Source organism: Papilio machaon, chromosome 13, assembly GCF_912999745.1.
Source record: "Papilio machaon chromosome 13, ilPapMach1.1, whole genome shotgun sequence".
Classification (NCBI taxonomy): domain Eukaryota; kingdom Metazoa; phylum Arthropoda; class Insecta; order Lepidoptera; family Papilionidae; genus Papilio; species Papilio machaon.
In genome coordinates, this window is record NC_059998.1 from 2,219,775 (window position 1) to 2,240,384 (window position 20,610).

The window sequence follows — 20,610 nt, forward strand, 5'->3', positions numbered from 1 at the left end:
ATACTCCTACGGATTATAATTTCAAGGTCTACGTTCTGTTTTAGATTGTAACTTGAAATCCACAACACTTAATACCATAACACATATATTATTAAATGTGACCCTAAATTATTTCATTAACTATCAAATAAACAAACAATTTCGCAAGTCAAAAAATAAGGGTAAGAAACGTCTAATTTGTTAACAACACGTCCACAGCAGCAACGAGAGTGTAACATACTAAAATTGACATTGACAGATTTGACATAACAAGGTTGAGAGCAACAGAATAAAAATATTTAAAATAAAAAACTTGTAGCCTTAGATCTTCATTTTCATCATCACCAATTTTAAAGCCACTCTCATCTTGTCAATGAAACTATTTAGAGAGTTCCGTGTTCCTTTGCATTATTTTAAACTAAAATAATTTGCTGCAAAACCATTGATGATTTGACATGACATTGGCCAAGTTATATTTGTTAATTGACAAATTGACATTGACAACTTCAGGTGCGAGTTTTTTGTTGTGAACCGCCAGAAACGCGCGTGGAAATTGCAATAAAAGAAGGAAAAGAAACACGAACACATTGCACAAAAATATTTTTATAAGCTCATATATAATTGAATACGTGAAAAAACACAATGGAGTTTCTTGAATACAATGATGTATCAGCTGAAATAAAGGGAGCTATGGTACGTCGCAAATTCAGCATTTCGTTGTTATTTATAAAAGAAATCAAATTAAAATATTCCACTATGTACTTGACAGGTTCCCGGTCGTTTAAAAATGACTGACCAAAACATAATATTCAAAAACAGCAAAACCGGCAAGGTGGAGCAGATATCAGCAAATGATATAGATTTAGTGAATTTCCAAAAGTTTATTGGATCATGGGGCCTAAGAGTATTTCTAAAGAATGGTACCTTACACAGATATGGTGGATTTAAGGATGGGGTACGTAATTTAAAATAGTAATTTTAATTTCTATACATTTTGCTCTGTATCAACAACAATCTAAGTTCAATCTGTACTAGCTTTTATAGTGAAAAGTTTACTCAAGTAGAAAATTATACTGGTTGTTTATAATCTGGATTGTTTTATGTTACAAATCACTACAAATGCATTCTAAAATAAGCTTACAGCAAACATCTGACTTCATTGATGCTTATTTAATAATTGATACCACATTAACTTTACCATATAACCTTAAAACTCATGTTACATTCATTTTCTCAGGAACAAGAGAAAGTTGCAAAATTCTTTAAATCAAACTATAACAAAGATATGTTGGAAAAAGAGCTTTCACTGAAAGGTTGGAACTGGGGGACAGCTAAGTTTAATGGTGCAGTTCTAAGCTTCAACGTTGGCTCTAATACTGCCTTTGAGATTCCTCTGCACTATGTCTCACAGTGCAACACTGGTAAAAACGAAGTCACACTAGAATTCCATCAGGTTTGTAAATATTTATGTATATATTATTGCCTAAGTGTGAGTTTCCACTACCAAAATTTATTTACACCACTTATTTTCATATTTCAACTTGTGTAATGGAAACAGTTCCATATCTTTTAGGCTCTCTTGAGAGATGGGACTGTTTTCAAATCTTTTGTTATATCAGTTTCTTTATAGATATTATGACAATATCTTACATGAGTATCAACAGTAATGAACATGAATGAAACATGACAATAAAAAGCTAAAATTGACCCATGCAATGAAAAGAGTTACATCTCTTAAGAATGTATCTCTTTTCATTGCATACATTGAAATGTGAAAATATGTTGTATAGATAATAAACTTCACATCTATATATATAAAAGAAAGTTGTGTTAGTTACACCATTTATAACTCAAGAACGGCTGAATCGATTTGACTGAAAATTGGTGGGCAGGTAGCTTAGAACCAGGAAAAGGACATAGGATAATTTTTACCCCGTTTTCTATTTTTTATTCCGCGTGGACGGAGTCGCGGGTAAAAGCTAGTATATTATAACAATACAAAAAAAAATATTTTTGGGATTACAATTAGTTTCATATATTTTTAGAACGATGATACTCCTGTATCACTAATGGAGATGCGCTTTCACATACCAAGCAATGAACTGTCGGGTGACATGGATGCTGTGGAGGCCTTCCACCAGCAAGTCATGAACAAGGCCAGTGTCATATCAGTCTCAGGAGATGCTATTGCTATCTTCAGGGAACTACAATGCCTCACGCCTCGGTAAGTCAAATTAAAGTTTTTTTTTTAACATTTTTTCTACTATATGGTTGACTAAATATATTATCTTGTATTTCACTATATCATTGTTACTTTTATAGTAAGTAGCCTAAGTATTTATAAGCCCATAAAACTACCGAGGAAAGGTTAATTGTCATTATATTCTGGAAGATTCTTCAATGTATATAACCAACTTAAAAGGTTGTGTTGTAATAATAATTTTGTTGTATTTTTCAGTGGTCGCTATGACATCAAAGTATTTCAGACTTTCTTCCAACTGCATGGTAAAACATTTGATTACAAGATACCCATGTCTACAGTACTAAGACTGTTTCTTCTTCCACATAAGGATACAAGGCAGATGTTCTTTGTTGTGTCATTGGACCCTCCGATTAAACAAGGTCAAACTAGGTATCATTATCTAGTGCTTTTATTTGGTATTGAAGAGGAGACAAGTTTGGAATTACCATTTACAGAGTAAGTTTGTTCTATATCAACTAGTTTTCGCCTGCGATTCCGTCCGCGTGGAATTTAAAAAAAACAATAAGTAGCCTATGTGTTCTTTCAGACTATGTTATACATCTGTGCCAAATTTCATCAAGATCCCTTGAGCTGTTCCGGAGATACCTTCAAACAAACATCCATCCATCTAAATATTCGCATTTATAATATTAGTAACATTAAAAAAACAATGTTTGTATGTTTTCTTATGTTGTTGAATCATTGAATGGATTGTTATGAAGGAAATGAAACTCCTATTTTGCAAATTTTTTTTTTGTGCATTTAGCAAAAAAAAATGTAATAGTTATTAAATATATTTTAGTTATGTTTTATTAATTATATGTCCTTAACTGTTTACTAGGGAAGAATTGACAGAAAAATACGAAGGTAAAATAAGCAAAGAGCTGTCGGGTCCTACTTATGAAGTGCTTGCTAAAATTATGAAGGTCATTATAAACAGAAGAGTCACTGGACCTGGAGACTTCTTGGGGTAAGAAGTTTAATTGAAGAAGAAAAATTGTTAAATATCTTAAAGACTAATATAATCTACTAGCTTTTACTCGCGACTCCGTCCGCGCGGAATAAAAAAATGCACACAAGATAAAAAAGTTCCTATGTCTAAGCTACCTCCCCATCAATTTTCAGCTAAATCAGTTAGACCGATCTTGAGTTATAAATAGTGTAACTAACACGACTTTCTTTTATATATATATATATATATATATAGATAAGAAGATTATAGCAATCATTTTTTCTTATTGACATTTAATTTGCCACTTTAGGAACAAAAGTATGGTTCTGTTTGTGATGCCAACTAGAACATCGGGTACTATATAGATTTAACCTGTGCACATTATATTTCAGTCACCACAAGACACCTGCTATAGCATGCTCGTACAAGGCAGCAGCGGGATATCTGTACCCGTTAGAGAAAGGGTTCATTTATGTACACAAGCCGCCCGTTCACATTCGCTTTGAAGAAATTGCCTCAGTCAACTTCGCTAGAGGCGGCGCTTCATCCACCAAGTGAGTTGTATAAACATGTTGTAAGAATGTTTCCACTGCTATGACACTTGTACTGAAACATATTGTAGTCTCTGGTTTATCAAACAGAATGACAAAGATGTCATCATGAATATTTGTTAAAATAACGTATTTTGTGCATTCCAGATCTTTCGACTTTGAAATAGAATTGAAGTCTGGCAGCATTCATACATTCAGCAGCATAGAGAAGGGAGAGTATGACAAGCTCTTTGATTACATCACGTCAAAGAAACTGCACGTCAAGAATACTGGCAAGAATGTTAGTTTTTTTTTTTTAATAATTTTTCATCTTCTAATTTCAAACATATTTAAAATGTTGAATTTTCTTATAAAATATGATTAATGGTTCAACATCATCATCAGCCAGTGTCAATCCACTGCTAGACAAAGACACAAAATATAGTAATCAATAGAGGTTTCTATATGTTTTAAAAACAAGGCAAATAATTTTTAAACTTTTTAGTTATTATCTTGTTATGCTTTGACCTTGAAAGGTTTTCTTGCTGTTATTTACTGATTGCTATTGTGTAGGACAAGGCGCTATACGACGACGACTTCGGCGACTCGGACACAGAGAAGGAGCCGGACGCGTACCTGGAGCGTGTGAAGGCTGAAGCCAAGGAGCGTGACTCCGGGGACTCCGACAGCGAGAGCACCGACGAGGACTTCAACCCTGACAAGGCTAACCAGAGCGACGTCGCTGAGGAGTCAGTATGCTTTGCCATCTGCTATTTCTCAACTGTGCGGTTTACGCAGAACTTTTGTACCTCTTTTTCAAAGGCTGATTTATATTTGTATTTATGCGTAAATTTTCACGTTATTTTTGGGAACCTAGTTGTTTTTTTTATAAAATTTCACATAAAAAATTATCAGACATATATAAAATGTGTTTAATTTAAATTTATTTAGGTACGACACGAATCCGTCTTCGTCCGAAGACTCTGACGCATCAGGGGCATCCAACGAAAGTAAGAAAGAAAAGAAAAAAGAGAAGAAACCTAAGAAAACAATCACAATCGTAAGTTTTATTTTTATTTATTAAATAAGTGCATTATTTTTTTATTAAAATAGATGAAAATATTAGTTCAGTCCATTCTCATCAATTTTAAACCTATGAATAGTCCAACAAAAATACCTGAAATTATTTTTCCGCAGTCGGAAGCGCCTCGCAAGAGAAAAGAGAAGTCAAAGAAAAGGGAGAAGGACGCGAACGCCCCCAAACGGCCCGTCACCGCGTTCATGTTGTGGCTGAACGAGAACAGGAAGAAGATAATAGAAGACAACCCCGGACTCAAAGTCACAGAGATCGCTAAGAAGGGTGGCGAGCTTTGGCGTGACCTCAAAGATAAATCTGTTAGTATTATAGAGAAATTCAATTGTTGTCACATCTGTATAAGAACGCATTTAATTACAAAATATTTTTTTTATTAACTAGAAATGCTTCAATTCTCTAGTCACCAAATTATGAGAAAAAAATATATATTTCAAAGTAGGTCAATTGTATTTTGTATTAATAATTTTACACAGGATATTCGTTGAATTAGTTAAAATCCAATAGGTTTTATATGGATTATTAATAAATCATTATGTATCTAATTTTAAGGAGTGGGAGGAGAAAGCGAGTAAGGCGAAAGAAGAATACAACACAGCTATGAAGAAGTATAAAGATAGCGGAGCGGCAGACGAATTTAAACAGAAGAAGAAGGCTGCGGAGAAGGAGCGTAAGGCGGCCGACAAGAAGAGTAAAGCGCCGCCGCCTTCCAAGAAGTCAAAGCCCGCAGCCGCAGCGCCCCCCAGCGGCAAGTTCACCAGCAAGGAGTACATTGAGGACGACGACAGCTCCTCTGACTCTGACAAGGAAAAGAAGAAGGATAACAAAGATGTAAGAACATTAAATTTTGAATGTATCCACGATTGTACTTATTTTTATATATGTACTAGGTGTCGCCCGCGACTCCGTCCGAGCGGAATTAAAAAAAAAAGACGTAATAAGCCTGTGTGTTCTCCCAGACTTATGGTCCACATCTGTGCCAAATTTCATCAAGATCCGTTGCGCCGTTCCGGAGATACCGTCAAACAAACATCCATCCATTTCAACATTCGCTTTCATAATATTAGAATGATTTTTATTACATAACAACTAAGACTCAACTTTATAAACAAGGAATACAGCATTTTTAATCCAAAATTTTATAAAATTGCTTATAAATATTTTAATTTCCATTTTTTTATTGTAATGGTTTTCCATTTTCATATAATGGCTGATTTTTATTTTAATAATTTTCAATTGTTTTTTTTGCAGTCCAAGGATTCGAAAAAGGAAAAGAAAGACAAGAGCTCTTCTTCAGAAGCGGAAGCGTCTTCGGGATCCGGTAATGAAAGCGGAAGCGGGAGCGGGAGCGATTAGACATAACTGTAGATATTACTTATTGATTAATAAATATTTGAAATTAAGTTTATACATATTATAAAAAACACAACACAAATTTAAATTGGATACAAGAACGAAGTTTCGTTGTTTAAAACCATTCTTATTTCTAGATCAGTGTCTATATGACCTAACAATTACTTATTTCTAGTTAAAATACTGGTTGATTTTTCATTTGAAAAATACATAAAAAAATATCTAATTATCATAGAATATCTACAAAATCTTTAATTCCTTTTCAAAATTATGAAGGTTAATAATTGTAAATATAAATGTGGTAAGTTATATTTAAGAATATGAATGTTGTAAAACAAGAGTTTGTAATGAACAATAAAAAAAAATCATAAGCATTGTTTACTATACCAGTGGTGTCTTGTGCCAGTGTGATGTGAGAGTTTGAAAAGATGTTTTGTCATTATTATAAGTTCTCAATTATTGTAGTTACTCAATAAATTTTTAAATGTTTGACTTGTATTTTATTTTATCCCAGTTTTTTTTACCACTATTTAGAGGTTTTCGAATAAATGAAAATAATAAACATTTCATCAATGACCACATTAAAATTATATTTCGTTCCAACGTACATATTTGTTCCAAGTGTAATAAAGCCCGATTATACAGTACTACCCTACCCTTAGTTTTCTTTGTAAGTTAACGTGCACAAGAGGGTGCGTCGTATACCTGCAGCGTTACAGTTAAGGGAATAATATGGCGCGAAAATTATTATTCTATGTCCCCGTTCCCCAAAGCTTTTTTGCTTCAAGGGGTCTTACCTTACTACTCTTCTTGAAACAACACAATAGCGTTTTTTGTAACAAAACGTTTATGACTTATCTAAACGCCAAGTATTATTTTATAACCGTTTACCCTATAGGCCCATAGTAAATTATCTCACGTTAGTCATCAACGATGTAATTTCTTTTGTCCTCTAATTTATGTTTGCAACAGCGGAACCCCAATTGGAACCCATCATGGCTGCCAAATAGTTTCTATTTTCTGGATTTCTATGTAACAAGAAATAATTCCTTAGATTTATATCTTGCATATGTATTTAAAACCAAATTAGAATTGTGACACACTCATGTCTGCTAAACTATGTGAGAACTCTATGTTACGAAATTGAAAAATAATTTATACTCATGCGAGCTGCTTTAAAAATTAAAAAAATACACATCTATATATATATAAAAGAAAGTCGTGTTAGTTACACTATTTATAACTCAAGAACGGCTGAATCGATTTGACTGAAAATTGGTGGGCAGGTAGCTTAGAACCAGGAAAAGAACATAGGATAATTTTTACCCCGTTTTCTATTTCTTATTCCGCGCGGACGGAGTCGCGGGTAAAAGCTAGTATTTTATAAAATGTTTAAGAATGTGTAGGTACTTGTGTACCTAGTGTCATTGAGTTTATCTAATTCTTTACTTATTTTTAATCGAAAAGTTTATAAGCATTGTCTGAATTATGCGTTGAACCTGCGACTGACGAAAATACCGGCATGAAATTGAAGAATAATGAGTAATGTTTAATATCGTAAGTGTTGAAAATGTTGATACAAAATCATTGCTCGGATTGTTATAAATGAAGAATGTATTTTATTGCCATGGCTTTAAGTACTAAAAGTAAGTCACCCTTATATGAAAAGGAATAAAAACTATTTCTCAAGACTGCTTGAAATATCAAATCGTAAACAAACGCGACTCAGCCTTTCAAACGTTGTTTTATTGGTGTCCCTTTCCCGCGAACGTTTGCCGCGCTTTCTATGTTTTCGAAATAAACGTTGGCGGCATTTGAAATAAGGCGCGAGTAAATTTGGTCGAAGTCTGCCAAGGGAAACCTGAAGAGGACTAAGCGCTTTTTTGAGATACTTCTTATACCAAGAATATCGAAATGTGTATCAAAAATATTGTTTTGACTGTGGATTACCTCTATACCTTGATATAATCGAAATCCAATGGTTATTTCAAGTAAAATTGCACAAAATAATTTTTAGCACAAAATGTAAGGAGTAAAAGTGTGCAACTGAATATAGACTTAACCGCATTGGATCAGAGTTGAATTTTGAATAATATAAATACGTCAGACGTCACGGATATTCCTCGTACAGATATTTAATTGGCTTTTTACAGTTGGCGGCAATGAACCCGTCAGCCAATCACGTTCAACGTAGATGGCGCTGATGTGCCGACGCGAGACGACCCAAGCTAGCTAGCACTGGGAACATTGCTTCGAGCTCCATACATTTTCTTCTGGTTCTCTACGTCTGCAGTTTGGTTGTGTACCAGTTCAAAAATTATTTCAAAATTTTTGCCATCAGGTAAGTTCTGATAATTTTTTAGCAGTTTCTATGTGTTTAATTATTCTTAAATGTGTTTATTATTGCATAAATCGATGAAATATATTTCAATCCACGTTGGAATTCTCGGTCAAACATGGCTATGGGCATCGCCGTACTTCGCTTAGTACGCGTGGGTATGGAACAAGACGCCCTATTTTAAATAATTAATTTCTCGGTTCTTTTCCATCAAAGGTATTAAACCGATCTTCTACAAGTTATAGGTTATTACATTAGTGATTATTTGGTAATTATGTCATCTACAGTAATTGCGTATTTTCTACACAGTACGTGAAAACAAAATGGCTCTTTCGACCCAAGCACAGCCAGTGAACTCGATATAAGGACCGATAATTATTTTCGTTGATTATTGCATTAATAAATACTGCAAATATATAGCTTTTAATATTGTCATACCACGTTTTATGAAAATGGCTCTGTAGAAATGCGTAATAGCCTAGAAAAGCAGTAAATATGTTTCCCGCCAAAACGCGTCCTTACTGTGTCATATAGATAGTGCAATAGCACGTTAGCTCTCTTTTATTATGATGTTGAATCAGTATTGGCTTCGGTGAATGTTTTTATTCATATTTTTAATGAAAATCTTTAATTATTTGCAGGAAAAAAGTTAAAATGACGGACAAGCCTAAGCGTCCAATGTCTGCATACATGTTATGGCTAAATAGTGCAAGAGAACAAATTAAAGCAGATAATCCAGGTCTCAAAGTCACTGAAATAGCCAAAAAGGGAGGAGAAATATGGAGGTCGATGGAAGACAAAAGTGTAAGCACATTATTCTTATGTTGTTTTATTGTCTTGTTTGATTTTTACTACTAAACTGTTTTTACATTACCAGGTTTGGGAGGCGAAGGCTGCCAAAGCGAAAGAGCAATACACAAAAGATCTGGAATCATACAATGCTAATGGAGGCGGTGGTGAAGGTGGCGGCAAAAAGGCACAGAAGAGAGCAAAGAAGGGCAAGAAAGCTGCCGCTGCCCCTGCTGTGAGTTATAATTTGTTTAATACTCATTCACAATGAAGTTCTTTGTGCATTTTTCTAATATATTTTTATATTTGCAGAAATCTAAGAAGAAGAAGGAGGAGTCTGAAGAAGAGGAGGGTGAGGAGGAAGAAGAAGAAAGCGATTGATCTCCCAACTTTAATGGCATTTCTGTTCATATTGAATAATTTTCTTAAACTTAATTTATTACAAATTAAATAAAAAAGGACTGACTTTCCAATATCTGTATGAATTACCATTTTATATAAGTATATTTCTTAATAATGATTTTCTAATTTTTTTTGAATGCAAAAGCTAAATTATTTATTTGGTCGATTTTTTTAAATTTCTGATTATTTTGTAATGTAATTTTTTGTTATATAATAATATAGTGATTACATTTTGTGTGCAGAGTTTGGAAAGTTCCACCGCAGGCTAAGGTCTAGATTTCTAAGCCTCAAAAAAAAATAATGTTTAAGTGTTAAGCATGTATACACTGGGGAATTGTACAGTTAGCCCTCCCTCGTTAAGTTCGCTGTGACACCTGGATGCTCATTTTAAGAAAGTACCTTGTCTGATTTAATCAAAACTTTTATGTCGGCATCATTTTGTCTTGTGTTAAAAGCTGTGCTTTTTAAATTGTTTGCCATAACTGTAATCTTCCGTAGGTCATTTCTGTTACGACATAAGAGTTTTGATTGATCTTTTTATCCTTATGTAAAATTAGAGACAATTTCATGGAGATGTGAATGGCTTATTGTTAATTAAACCTACCTCTTGTCATAAATTTCAATGGTACCAAACCTTAATTTAAGACGGCGCGAGAATACAATCTCGTATCTCATTCAACAATTTAAATAATTTAGGAAATTGATGTATGTTGTATTTTAAGTTAGTTATAGGTAGGTTTTCAATGTGATTAGTCTCTTAAATTTTACATTTGTGTTATTATAAATGAGAAATAGCATTCCTCATGTCAATACGGATTTTACATGTTCAATAAAGTAATTTCATATAAAAAGTGGTCTTGATAGTCCCCTGTCCCTATCAACATTTCCTAGAATTATTCGTCCTTCGAAATTTCTTCTAACTTTCTAAAAAGTCACCTCTTTTTTTTAATGAGGTTATTTCAAAACGTCTAATAAAAATGGCATCATGTTTTTGATGACGCACTAAGTGAATTGTCAATACAGCGTCGCTATCAATGCTGCCAGCTTTAGAGAAAAGTCAATTACATTTTAAAAATCAATAAATTCTTGTTTCCGTCACAGAGCTTATATGCGAATTTGCTTTTTGTTTACGAAATATAAATTTTATGTTACATTGATAATCTTTATATTTTGCCATTGAATGTAAAATTAACTACATTTTACCGAAATACAATATTGCTGCTCTTGTACAGTATACTTAACAGAATTATTGAATTGGTTAGAAAAATAATATATAAATAACTGTTATCTCTGCCTACCCCTCAGAATTTCGGACGTTACGCGATTAGTTTAATACGATATTTTTTAAATTAAATTTTGTACAAAGTAGTTAAACGGGTACACACTCTTTGAGTGAGACACTTTTTGTTTAAAAAAATTTTGCTTTGGTCAAACACATGTCAAATGTCATGCAAGTTCACTTGTCATATATATTGTAAACAAAAATATTTTAACAAAAATCTAAAATTTAATTAAAATTAGTTTTATCCATAATTATCCTATTTAATTATTTGACTGCTATATTCTGGATGGTTCAATTACAATCTAGTAAGTATAAATTAATCACGATTTTTATTTATACTGTGATATTGAGTAATTTTCGTAATTTTTATTTAGGTAAAATGTCTGGGGACGGTCCTGGTGGTGTCGGTGGTGGAACACAAGTGGCACTGGTTACTGGAGGTTATGATCACACAATCAAGCTTTGGCAGGCGCACAGCGGAGTCTGTTTACGTACTATGCAACACCCGGACTCTGTAATTACTTTTGTATTTGTTCTGTGACCGAGCAATCTAAATCGTTTTCATTAATGACACAGTCACGCACTCTTTAATGTTTTATTTAATTTAGCAACATATAGAAGAGAGAAGAGGTGGCTTAGGGTTCATTCCTTCGGAAAATAAACACAAAATAATCCATTATTATTCTTTATTTAATAAATTATTATTATTTTAAAGCTATAAGTACAATAGATAACATGATTTTCTTTGCTTGTAGCAAGTCAACGATTTGGAAATAACACCAAATGGCCAAATGGTAGCTGCATGTGGGTATCAGCACATCAGGATGTATGATCTGGCCAGTGCCAATCCAGATCCAGTCATGAACTTTGAGGCCATTACTAAAAATGTATCAAGAGTAGGTTTCCAGGTGAGTTAATTATGTTTTAATTAATAAAATACATATAGAATTTAACAACAGTTTTAATAGCATAGCTGTCATGATAACAAAAGCTAAAGAAATTATTCAAAGTCTTAAAAACTTGATGAATTTAATTTTATGGTTCTTACAGGAGAATGGGCAGTGGATGTACACAGGAGGTGAAGATTGCACAGCAAGGATATGGGATCTAAGGTACTTTTTAATCGTTTCCATTTATTTATTACATAACTTATCACTACATAGGAAAGAGCTATTTATTCGTTATAAAACAAAAGTTACAAAATAGTGAACATACTGGTTAATTTTGTGTGTAAAAGTCTTGTACATTTTTAATATATTTGATAAAAAATTGTGTAACTGTTGGGTTTGTAGGGCAGGGCGGCCGTTTCAGTGCCAGCGAATCTTCGAAGTGCCGGCGCCGGTGAATGCGGTGGTACTGCATCCCGACCAGTCACAGATCATGGTGGGTGGGCAGAGCGGCATCATACACATATGGGATCTCAAGACTGATCACAATGAACAACTGGTAATTTTTAACATACTAATTTATATGACTAAGGTTTGTTGTCATATGCAAATTGAATAAATATAAATATACAACATAGAGAGAAATTTCAGGCAAAACCAATGTTGCAGTAACCTACTGCTAAATTAGGTGGCTAAAAATAAAAAATATTGACATTTAATTTTACTACAAAAGAATTTGATTATCAAGCCCGTCAACTTAATTAATGAAATGAATTGCAAACACACTGTCTTTATATAGTGAGGAGGAGAACAAAAGGATATAGACTTTTTAAATTGTGTTTGTTAGATCCCCGAGGCGGAGGCATCCATTCAGGATATAGCAATTGATCCATCGGGGAAGCTGATGGCGGCGGTGAACAACAAGGGTAGCTGCTACGTATGGTCACTAGCAGGCAGTCCGCCGCGTCCAGCGCCCCGCAAACATCTGCGTGCCCACAACAAATACGCTCTGCGCTGCAAATTCAGTCCAGACTCCACGTTGGTGTCACTACTACATTGTTGATATATTCAAATGCTTTCGTTTTATTGATAACTAATGTGTTGTGGTGTCAGTATGTTGGTGACGACGTCGGGTGACTGTTCGGCTCGTGTATGGCGCACTAGTGACTGGTCGTTACTACGCGAGTTGCGGCATGACGCGCAGCGCTGGGTATGGGACGCTGCCTTCAGTATCGACTCACACTACCTCTTCACTGGTAAATACTACATGCTAATCTTAACATGTCACTAGATACGCATTAAGCACTATTTATACATATCCATATGTATAAAACCACTAGGTGTCGCCCGCGACTTCGTCTGCCCAGTTTTAATAAGAAAACCTACTACATCAGTGCTAAATTTCATCAAGATCCTTTGAGCCATTTTGGAAGTACTATCAAACAAACATCCATTCATCTAAACATTCGCATTAGTAACATTGATTATGCTCTGTGTCATTGATCCTAATGTAACTATTTTAAAACCTATTTTATCTTTGTTAATGTAGTATGCACTGCTGTAGAAACAAGTTATGTCCGTTTTTGATGTGAAAAAGTACACTTTTATCTTAATACTAGCTTTTACCCGCGACTCCGTCCGCGCGGAATACAAAATAGAAAACGGGGTAAAAATTATCCTATGTCCGTTTCCTGGTTTTAAGCTACTTGCCCACCAATTTTCAGTCAAATCGATTCAGCCGTTCTTGAGTTATAAATAGTGTAACTAACACAACTTTCTTTTATATATTAGATAAAGCTGAAATATCTATAAGTAAGTAATTTCCTACCTTTTGGCATCAATCAATATGCAAATGTATATTGTAGGTTCATCAGACAGCTATGCCAGACTTTGGGATCTCGAGAAGGGTACATTGGAAAGGGAATACTGCGGACATCAGAAACCGATAACTGCTTTAGCATTTAGAGATCAAGCTGTGTAGACCATTATAAGAGACAAATTAAAATAAAGGATTCCACAGCTTGTATGCTATGGCATTTTTGGAAACTTTAAATATAAGTTTTAATATATATTTAGATGACAGTGGAATTCTACTGTCATGACATATACATATATTGTAGTCTTCGCTTTGTCAAAGAGAATGAAAACTGATATGTATAAATGCAATTAAGGCAGTGGAGTTCTACTGTTATATTTAACGTGGAAATGTCCTCGCTGTGTGAATACACACTTTATATCCGTTTGTAAATACCACTGTATTATTGTGTTCGCATTTACTAAGTAAATGTTACAATTTAAGTAACAAATTAATTATGTTATTTTCTACAAAATAAAACAAAAATATACACTACAGTCGTTTTATTTTATCAAAGCAAGGAAAGCTTAATATATTAAAAGCTTAAACAGATCTAGTTTTTTTTTAGTTATAATTACATTGATTACAGTATCACCAAATACACGTATTTTTTAATTTGAATTTTATGTATATAATATGCATTCATAATTAGGAAACATCTAAGATGGCAATGGACTTAATACAGTAATTAATTTTTTTTTTTTGCTTTTTTATTCCTCTAAATAATCTGGAAGTATCGTCAGATATTTCGCAATACTGTACATCAAATTAAATTACATCACATTTCATCATTTATTTAAGCGAAATGCTAAAAAAAATAAATGTAAGTAATGTTTGTTATCTATGTTCTTTATTTTTAAAAAGGTGATGCTTTGACAAACTTATCACAGTAATATATTTGTTTCGTTACGTTACTTTTTATAACTAAAATACATGATTAAAAATTATATAAAATAATTGAAGTTGAGATAATTTATGTCTTTTTTTGTTAAATGCACATTTTTTATATAAATAAGCAAACAATGTTTGTATTTTTTTATGAAAGTTTAAGTGGAATCTCTGGCACAAAAATCTATATCTATTTTTTTTTCCTGTGGCATTGCATCGCACAACAGGATTAGGTATTTATTTAGAAATAGTTTTAATTTTTGTTACACTTTCAGACATATTACTAAACTTCCACATTATGTTATAACAAATAATGACTTAACATATAATTATTTCTTAAAATGTTAATAAGTATTTTTGGGATGTTATTTTCATATAAAAAATTAAAATAATTTAGACTAGAATATAATTGATCAATTTTATACGGCATCAGATAAAGCGAACAAGAAAAACTTCTTTTATAGAATTTATTCAATAAATGAACTAAAAACGTATGAAAAATTCAAATATGTAACATATTTGTTATTTAAGTACATATATGAGGCTAAATAAATTACATTGCACGATACATACTTATCTGATACAATAGTCAAGTTTTTCGATTAAAAAAAAAATCCTCAACTTATAAACCTTTGAGTTTACACATCCAAAACACCTGTTTAAAAACATACCACAGACAATTTCTTAAAAAAAAAAAAAACTGAGGAAGAGACAAAAAGATACTTTGTACTCTATTATTTTGAAATCTATTCAACATCTTTCCTACGTTATAAATCGATCAAATTTTATTTACTTAACCAAACTGTCACAAAAACTATGTATCTTGAAATTTTTTTTATTTTTTTTTAATTATGTCCTCAGCTGATTGTTGCGAGTTTTTATAGTCAAATAAACAAATTGAGGAACAAATTATTAGCATCATTGGTTAGCACCTCAAAAAATTATAATTCAATTAATATTATCAGTTTATAGTTTTTTTTAATGAATAAATTAGATATCATCTAGTGGTAAATTGTCTGCCTCACCCATTTCGGAGTACATCTCATCATCACAGGTGTAGGTGAGGACGAACTTGAGGTGTGTACGCGAGTGCAGCGCGGGCCGGCCCACCAACATCAGCTGTGTCAGCGCCGGCGGGGGCAGGAACGGATTGTACGCAGGCAAACTGCTACCCGAGGCCGGGAGCAACCGCACCTTACAACCCTGATACATATATTCTATTAATATTAAAAATTACGAATTTTTTAAGCGGAAAAAAATGTTGAAAAAAAGATTTTTTTTTTAAAATTTTTGTGCAAAGAATTTTTTTTAGATTCTGGTATTTTACTTACCTTGGGAAGTACCGCTTGGAATTTATAATCCTCTATAGGCGAGGTATTCTTACTTGTTGTAGAAATGACTATAACATTGACATCAGGACGTGGTTTGTCCCTACAGAAGTGTAAAACTACGGTTAGGCCGCCCTCTTCTTCAAACACAGTCAACGGAGGCACTTTGCTCGGTCGTATACTTTGTAATGTCACATTTATATCTGTCAAAGGTTTCACGTCACTGTATTTATTATTTTTAGTTGTATCCTTTGGTTCAGGAGTAGTATTGACTTCTGTTTTAGTCACTGTCGATTCTATGTCAACATTTGTGACATTATTGACTAACGGTAAGCCTAAATCTAGAATGCTGTCCAAAGGACTGTCTTTAATGTTTGAACTATTATCGACAGTATTTTGTGTGATGTCGACCATTACATCGTCATTGAGTTGTTTAGCAGCTTCAGATGTTTCCGGAGAGTCAATTTTTTCATCTTCTTTCTTGATGAAAAAGTCCAAATCAAATAATGAACTATCATTTGTTGTTTGCTGTTCGTGTTTGGGTGAAGATACCTCCAAAGCATTCATAGATATCTTTTTTACTTGTTTACTAAAAAAAAAAATTGTATTTACTTATAAAAATACATATTTCGAAATGTAAGTTTCTAGTTTAGTAAATTACTAAAATAATATGGATTCCTAAATAAATATCTTCGATTTAGAAAATTAAAACATTTTATTTTTTAATAATATAAAATGAGTATGACAGAAATAATGTGAAAAAAAATTAATTTATGTTTGAATTTTTTTATTAAAACTCACCCACTAAAATTATCAATACGTTTGGCGTTTTCAGGCAAGGATTGTTTTAGCAACTGCTCTCCGAGACTGTCTAATTGATTCCAGCCTTCAGCCTTATTTGTCTTATCACCTAAGAGATCAATGTCTTCTGGAAATTTTAATGAAAAATTACTATCAGCTGAATAAAATACTTACATCTTACTAATATTATAAATGCGAATGTTTGGATGGATGAATGTATGGATGTATTTGATGAACAGATCTTGATGAAATTTACAGATACATCTGTGCCAAATTTCATCAAGATCTGTGTATATCATACATGATATAGTCTGGAAGAACACATAGGCTACTTATTAAGTTCTTTTTAAATTCCGCGCGGACAAAGTCGCGGGCGACAGCTAGTAAATTAGAAGGGCAACTCCAATATCTGTAGGAAATAATGCCATTATGTTACTTACCATTTTGTATTAGACTGACGGGTTTCAATGGTGCAGCAATATTTGAACTACTTCCATGTGAAAATATATCTCCCAATTCATCTATTACATTAGCCTTGTTGACCGTTGCAGTAGTTTTTGCAACATCAACATTTTTATTAATTATTGCCCCAGCAAAATCTAATAATGTGTCATGATTTGTGACTTGCATATCTTTCGCTCCTTTCAATTGTGGTGTTTTCTGTGAAACAAATTCTTGATACTTTTCCGAGACTTCCACCAACACATCATGTGCGTGAAGTATATCATCTGAAAAGTATGTTTTTTTGAAGATTATGACATCATAACACCATTGCAAATGTAATGGTTAAATATATGTTTTTATTGGAACGAAGTTCCTTATCGCGCGTTGTGAAAGGGGGCTAGACGGAAAAAATTCTTACGAAAAGTTGTCACGACACTGTTTGCTATAGTAAGTATGTTAACGACGAATGAGCGCTACTTCACCATGGCAACAACGTGACAATATATAACGAAAATTCATAGAAATAAAATGTACTTCTTGTGAAGACTTAAGTTTTTTTATTCATAGAATAAACATTGGATCCTTCACTAATTAATTGAAAGGAACTTCGTTCCATCCGGGTGTCCCTTGACACCTCTCAAGTTTTTTGTTTCCATATGTCTAATCAATGTTGTTTTCTTAATATTTACTTATGTTAAAAAATCTGAAACTAAAATGTGAACTAAAAAGACAGCTTTAACTGCCCATATAAGTCCACAATCTGTAGGTCTGTAATGTTTTGGCCATTATGTACTGGTTGAAATAACATAATTACATTACATACACATACCTAGATTATCAGCTTGTGTGTCAAGTGCTGCAAGACGTTGCAACGCAGGGCGGAGCCTTGCGCAACTTGCGTGAAGCTCGTGTATGAGTTGCTTTTCATCATGGGAAGCGTCCGCAGCACGTGCCAACATGTCGCGCAGCAGGCCCGCACAGTCCAGCGCTGCGCCTACCTCCTGAGCGCGTAAGCTATTCGCTTCATTACGACGCTCCTCCTATGTAACAAAATTCACACAACTCACGCCTGTAACCCAGTGGGGTAGGCAGAGATCACGGACTTCCATTTGGTGTGGCCAAAGCAATTTCTGCAATGCACTTTTCGTCATTTTGGGACACGGAACATGGACAAAAATTCTTTTTAAATACAGTTGAACTTGGGTAAACATGAGTCCAAGGGACCTCAATATTTTCCTACTTATAGAAGTTTCTCTCTAACCCTAGTTTATTGTTTATGAAAGTTATCTGTTGGGACTGGACAATGACTGGCTTATACAGGTTTTTCTCTTATCCTGGTTCAACTATACATCAAAATCAGTAGCAAACTAATATGATGAATACAATACTTTATTCTGTATGGTATAAGCTGACTAAGTACTGCCAGTTACTTACCTCTCTGACCATAGTTTTAATTAGCTTATTTGCATGCTGTAGATCCTCAGGCCTTTTACTTTGAAGTAGTTTCTGCAATAATCTTGACTTCTCTTCATCCTCAAATATTGCATTTTTAGCTCTTGGCCGCGCAGAGAAGGGAGCATCCTCTGGAGGCAATGGAGGCGGAGTTTCCTTCACCACACCTTGATTTCTTAACATATCATATGCAACTTTGAACTTTGTCTCTTTTGGGTATTGTGTAGACCAGGCATATAATAACTGTAGTACCTGGATATTAAAAAGATAAATGATGTTATCAAAGCCAGCAAAATAGCAATATTATTATTCTATCTACTTTTGTTGGCGACTTACTCTGGTCTGTACTTCATGTGATGTTCTATTAGCTAAATATTTCGGTGATACAAGTTTTATCATTTCATTGAGAAATCTAAATTTACCAATTTCATTTTGGAATGTTATATCACAACGTCGCATACAGCGATCGAGCATCGACAACGCGAGTAGAGCTTCGCGTGCGTTTTGAGACTGAATTCGAGCAGCAAGAGCCTGAGCAGCAAGTTGTGGACCGTCTACTGAATCTTTCATGATAGTACAAAAGGCTTCCAGTGCTGCAGCATCGGGATGTGGCAGACTTTCATGAGTTGCTTTCACTAACAAAAAGTAAAAAAGTTATCACCTGTTAAATGAAAAATAGTTCAATTAACTTGTCTTTACTTACAAATTAAAGCTTCTAAGCTTGTCAAGGTAATATTCATTTTGAAGTACTTTTCTTTATACTATTTTCCTATTTCCTAATCTTTACACGTTCATCTTACATTTAATTGTTTATTTGAAAATTTTGACAAATTAGAATGTCAGTCAATAAATAAATGGGAGAAGATAATATAAAAGAGTGTGTCCATAGATTATCGTCGCTTGGATTGGATTCCAATGTGATTTTAGAACTACCATTACATAGTCTGTGTTAATCATCTGTCATTGTCATTATCCAAAAATTTTGTCACATTTGTCATCCTGAAAACAATCGATTCAATAAGCTAAATATAGTTTTTAAGTATTTTTCACATCTTTTTGGATACAATGGCATTAACTCGGCTCACTCGACTTGTTACCCAATCTAAGAATATCTCCAGACATGAACAACTCGTGCAACGAAGATCAGCAACAACAACTCCAACTGGGGCTATTCTTCCAGAACCTGAGAAAACACCATTCGGTCTTCTCAGCATAGTGTGTGCTGTAGTCCCTGGCCTCCTAATCGGAGCCGCGATTAGTAAGAATATTGCCAACTTTTTGGAGGAGAATGAATTGTTTGTCCCTTCGGACGATGATGATGACGACGATTAAAGTATTACTTAAAATTAATGCAAATGATCGAAATGAATACTTATATATAGTTAAAAATATTTTTAAATAAGTGCTTATATTTTGTTTGTTATAGATTTGAGGTAAAGACAGTAAAACTCAATGATGTTGGATAGTTTTTTTTATTTAAAAGTTATGAAAGCTACATTGATGCATAATTTTGTGCTCATGTCATTGAATTCTCAATAACTTATGCTAAGATATTTATAATGTGTTAACAATTCCTGTTGTAAAACATCTTAATTTATATATTTACAATATTTAATTTGTAAGTACAGACAATTACAAACATTTACAGCATCCTATGTACAGTTGACTGAAGTGATAAATGGCGCAGTTTATAAATGCACAGTACAATGCAAAACAGAGTAACTCCTAAGCAGTTTCTGCTCACCTAGTCAATGTTACTCTTGATAGCAATAAGGTATGACAGTAATCTCATCTCACTTGTTTATTTTTCTAAGTTGAAAATGGCAAATAAAGTTATTGATTGCAATAATCAGTCTTTTATTTAAAGATCAACATCTTTTGAAAAGCCTAGATTAATGTGAATATCAAGCTCTACCGAAGTAGAGCAATTATAAAATCATTACATTTAGGATTACAAATGGCAATTATGTTTAGGTTCTGTGACATTTTAATTAT

At 33.4% G+C, this 20,610-nt stretch overlaps 5 protein-coding genes across 5 annotated transcripts; 4 read left to right on the forward strand and 1 right to left on the reverse strand.

The window, feature by feature from the left end:
- The first annotated feature begins 488 nt into the window (after positions 1-488).
- On the forward strand, positions 489-6,278 carry LOC106717807 (FACT complex subunit Ssrp1). The gene is made up of 13 exons (XM_014511725.2): positions 489-672; positions 749-934; positions 1,217-1,432; positions 2,025-2,203; positions 2,438-2,677; positions 3,063-3,191; positions 3,566-3,727; positions 3,872-4,004; positions 4,277-4,452; positions 4,655-4,763; positions 4,901-5,098; positions 5,349-5,627; positions 6,048-6,278. Exons 1-13 carry the CDS (start codon positions 622-624, stop codon positions 6,150-6,152), a joined length of 2,163 nt encoding a protein of 720 aa, XP_014367211.2. The 5' UTR covers positions 489-621; the 3' UTR covers positions 6,153-6,278.
- A 2,113-nt stretch (positions 6,279-8,391) lies between these two features.
- On the forward strand, positions 8,392-9,817 carry LOC106717824 (high mobility group protein D). The gene is made up of 4 exons (XM_014511745.2): positions 8,392-8,490; positions 9,129-9,291; positions 9,365-9,511; positions 9,589-9,817. The coding sequence occupies exons 2-4, from the start codon at positions 9,142-9,144 to the stop codon at positions 9,655-9,657; spliced, it is 366 nt and encodes a 121-aa protein (XP_014367231.1). The 5' UTR covers positions 8,392-8,490; positions 9,129-9,141; the 3' UTR covers positions 9,658-9,817.
- Positions 9,818-11,113: 1,296 nt separating this feature from the next.
- On the forward strand, positions 11,114-13,837 carry LOC106717836 (target of rapamycin complex subunit lst8). The gene is made up of 8 exons (XM_014511761.2): positions 11,114-11,265; positions 11,335-11,474; positions 11,716-11,868; positions 12,011-12,072; positions 12,253-12,406; positions 12,695-12,885; positions 12,961-13,103; positions 13,713-13,837. Exons 1-8 carry the CDS (start codon positions 11,247-11,249, stop codon positions 13,826-13,828), a joined length of 978 nt encoding a protein of 325 aa, XP_014367247.2. The 5' UTR covers positions 11,114-11,246; the 3' UTR covers positions 13,829-13,837.
- A 1,612-nt stretch (positions 13,838-15,449) lies between these two features.
- On the reverse strand, positions 15,450-19,458 carry LOC106717748 (ADP-ribosylation factor-binding protein GGA3). The gene is made up of 8 exons (XM_045680598.1): positions 19,319-19,458; positions 18,952-19,250; positions 18,598-18,867; positions 17,993-18,203; positions 17,160-17,447; positions 16,720-16,846; positions 15,922-16,507; positions 15,450-15,793 (listed from the first exon to the last, which is right to left on the reverse strand). The coding sequence occupies exons 1-8, from the start codon at positions 19,353-19,355 to the stop codon at positions 15,581-15,583; spliced, it is 2,031 nt and encodes a 676-aa protein (XP_045536554.1). The 5' UTR covers positions 19,356-19,458; the 3' UTR covers positions 15,450-15,580.
- Positions 19,459-19,573: 115 nt separating this feature from the next.
- On the forward strand, positions 19,574-20,534 carry LOC106717916 (essential MCU regulator, mitochondrial). Its single transcript, XM_014511876.2, has one exon. The coding sequence runs from the start codon at positions 19,681-19,683 to the stop codon at positions 19,945-19,947; it is 267 nt and encodes an 88-aa protein (XP_014367362.1). The 5' UTR covers positions 19,574-19,680; the 3' UTR covers positions 19,948-20,534.
- The last annotated feature ends 76 nt before the right edge of the window (positions 20,535-20,610 follow it).

Coding starts and splice junctions, on each gene's coding strand:
- LOC106717807 (XM_014511725.2), top strand. CDS start 622: ATGGAGTTTCTTGAATACAATGATGTATCAGCTGAAATAAAGGGAGCT. Junction 1,433..2,024: donor TCACACTAGAATTCCATCAG/GTTTGTAAATAT, acceptor ATATATTTTTAG/AACGATGATACTCCTGTATC. Junction 4,764..4,900: donor CTAAGAAAACAATCACAATC/GTAAGTTTTATT, acceptor ATTTTTCCGCAG/TCGGAAGCGCCTCGCAAGAG.
- LOC106717824 (XM_014511745.2), top strand. CDS start 9,142: ATGACGGACAAGCCTAAGCGTCCAATGTCTGCATACATGTTATGGCTA. Junction 9,292..9,364: donor GGTCGATGGAAGACAAAAGT/GTAAGCACATTA, acceptor TTACATTACCAG/GTTTGGGAGGCGAAGGCTGC. Junction 9,512..9,588: donor AAGCTGCCGCTGCCCCTGCT/GTGAGTTATAAT, acceptor TTATATTTGCAG/AAATCTAAGAAGAAGAAGGA.
- LOC106717836 (XM_014511761.2), top strand. Junction 11,869..12,010: donor TATCAAGAGTAGGTTTCCAG/GTGAGTTAATTA, acceptor TGGTTCTTACAG/GAGAATGGGCAGTGGATGTA. Junction 12,073..12,252: donor GCAAGGATATGGGATCTAAG/GTACTTTTTAAT, acceptor TTGGGTTTGTAG/GGCAGGGCGGCCGTTTCAGT.
- LOC106717748 (XM_045680598.1), bottom strand. CDS start 19,355: ATGAATATTACCTTGACAAGCTTAGAAGCTTTAATTT. Junction 18,868..18,951: donor CACATGAAGTACAGACCAGA/GTAAGTCGCCAA, acceptor TTTAATATCCAG/GTACTACAGTTATTATATGC. Junction 16,508..16,719: donor CGTATTGATAATTTTAGTGG/GTGAGTTTTAAT, acceptor TTTTTTTTTTAG/TAAACAAGTAAAAAAGATAT.
- LOC106717916 (XM_014511876.2), top strand. CDS start 19,681: ATGGCATTAACTCGGCTCACTCGACTTGTTACCCAATCTAAGAATATC.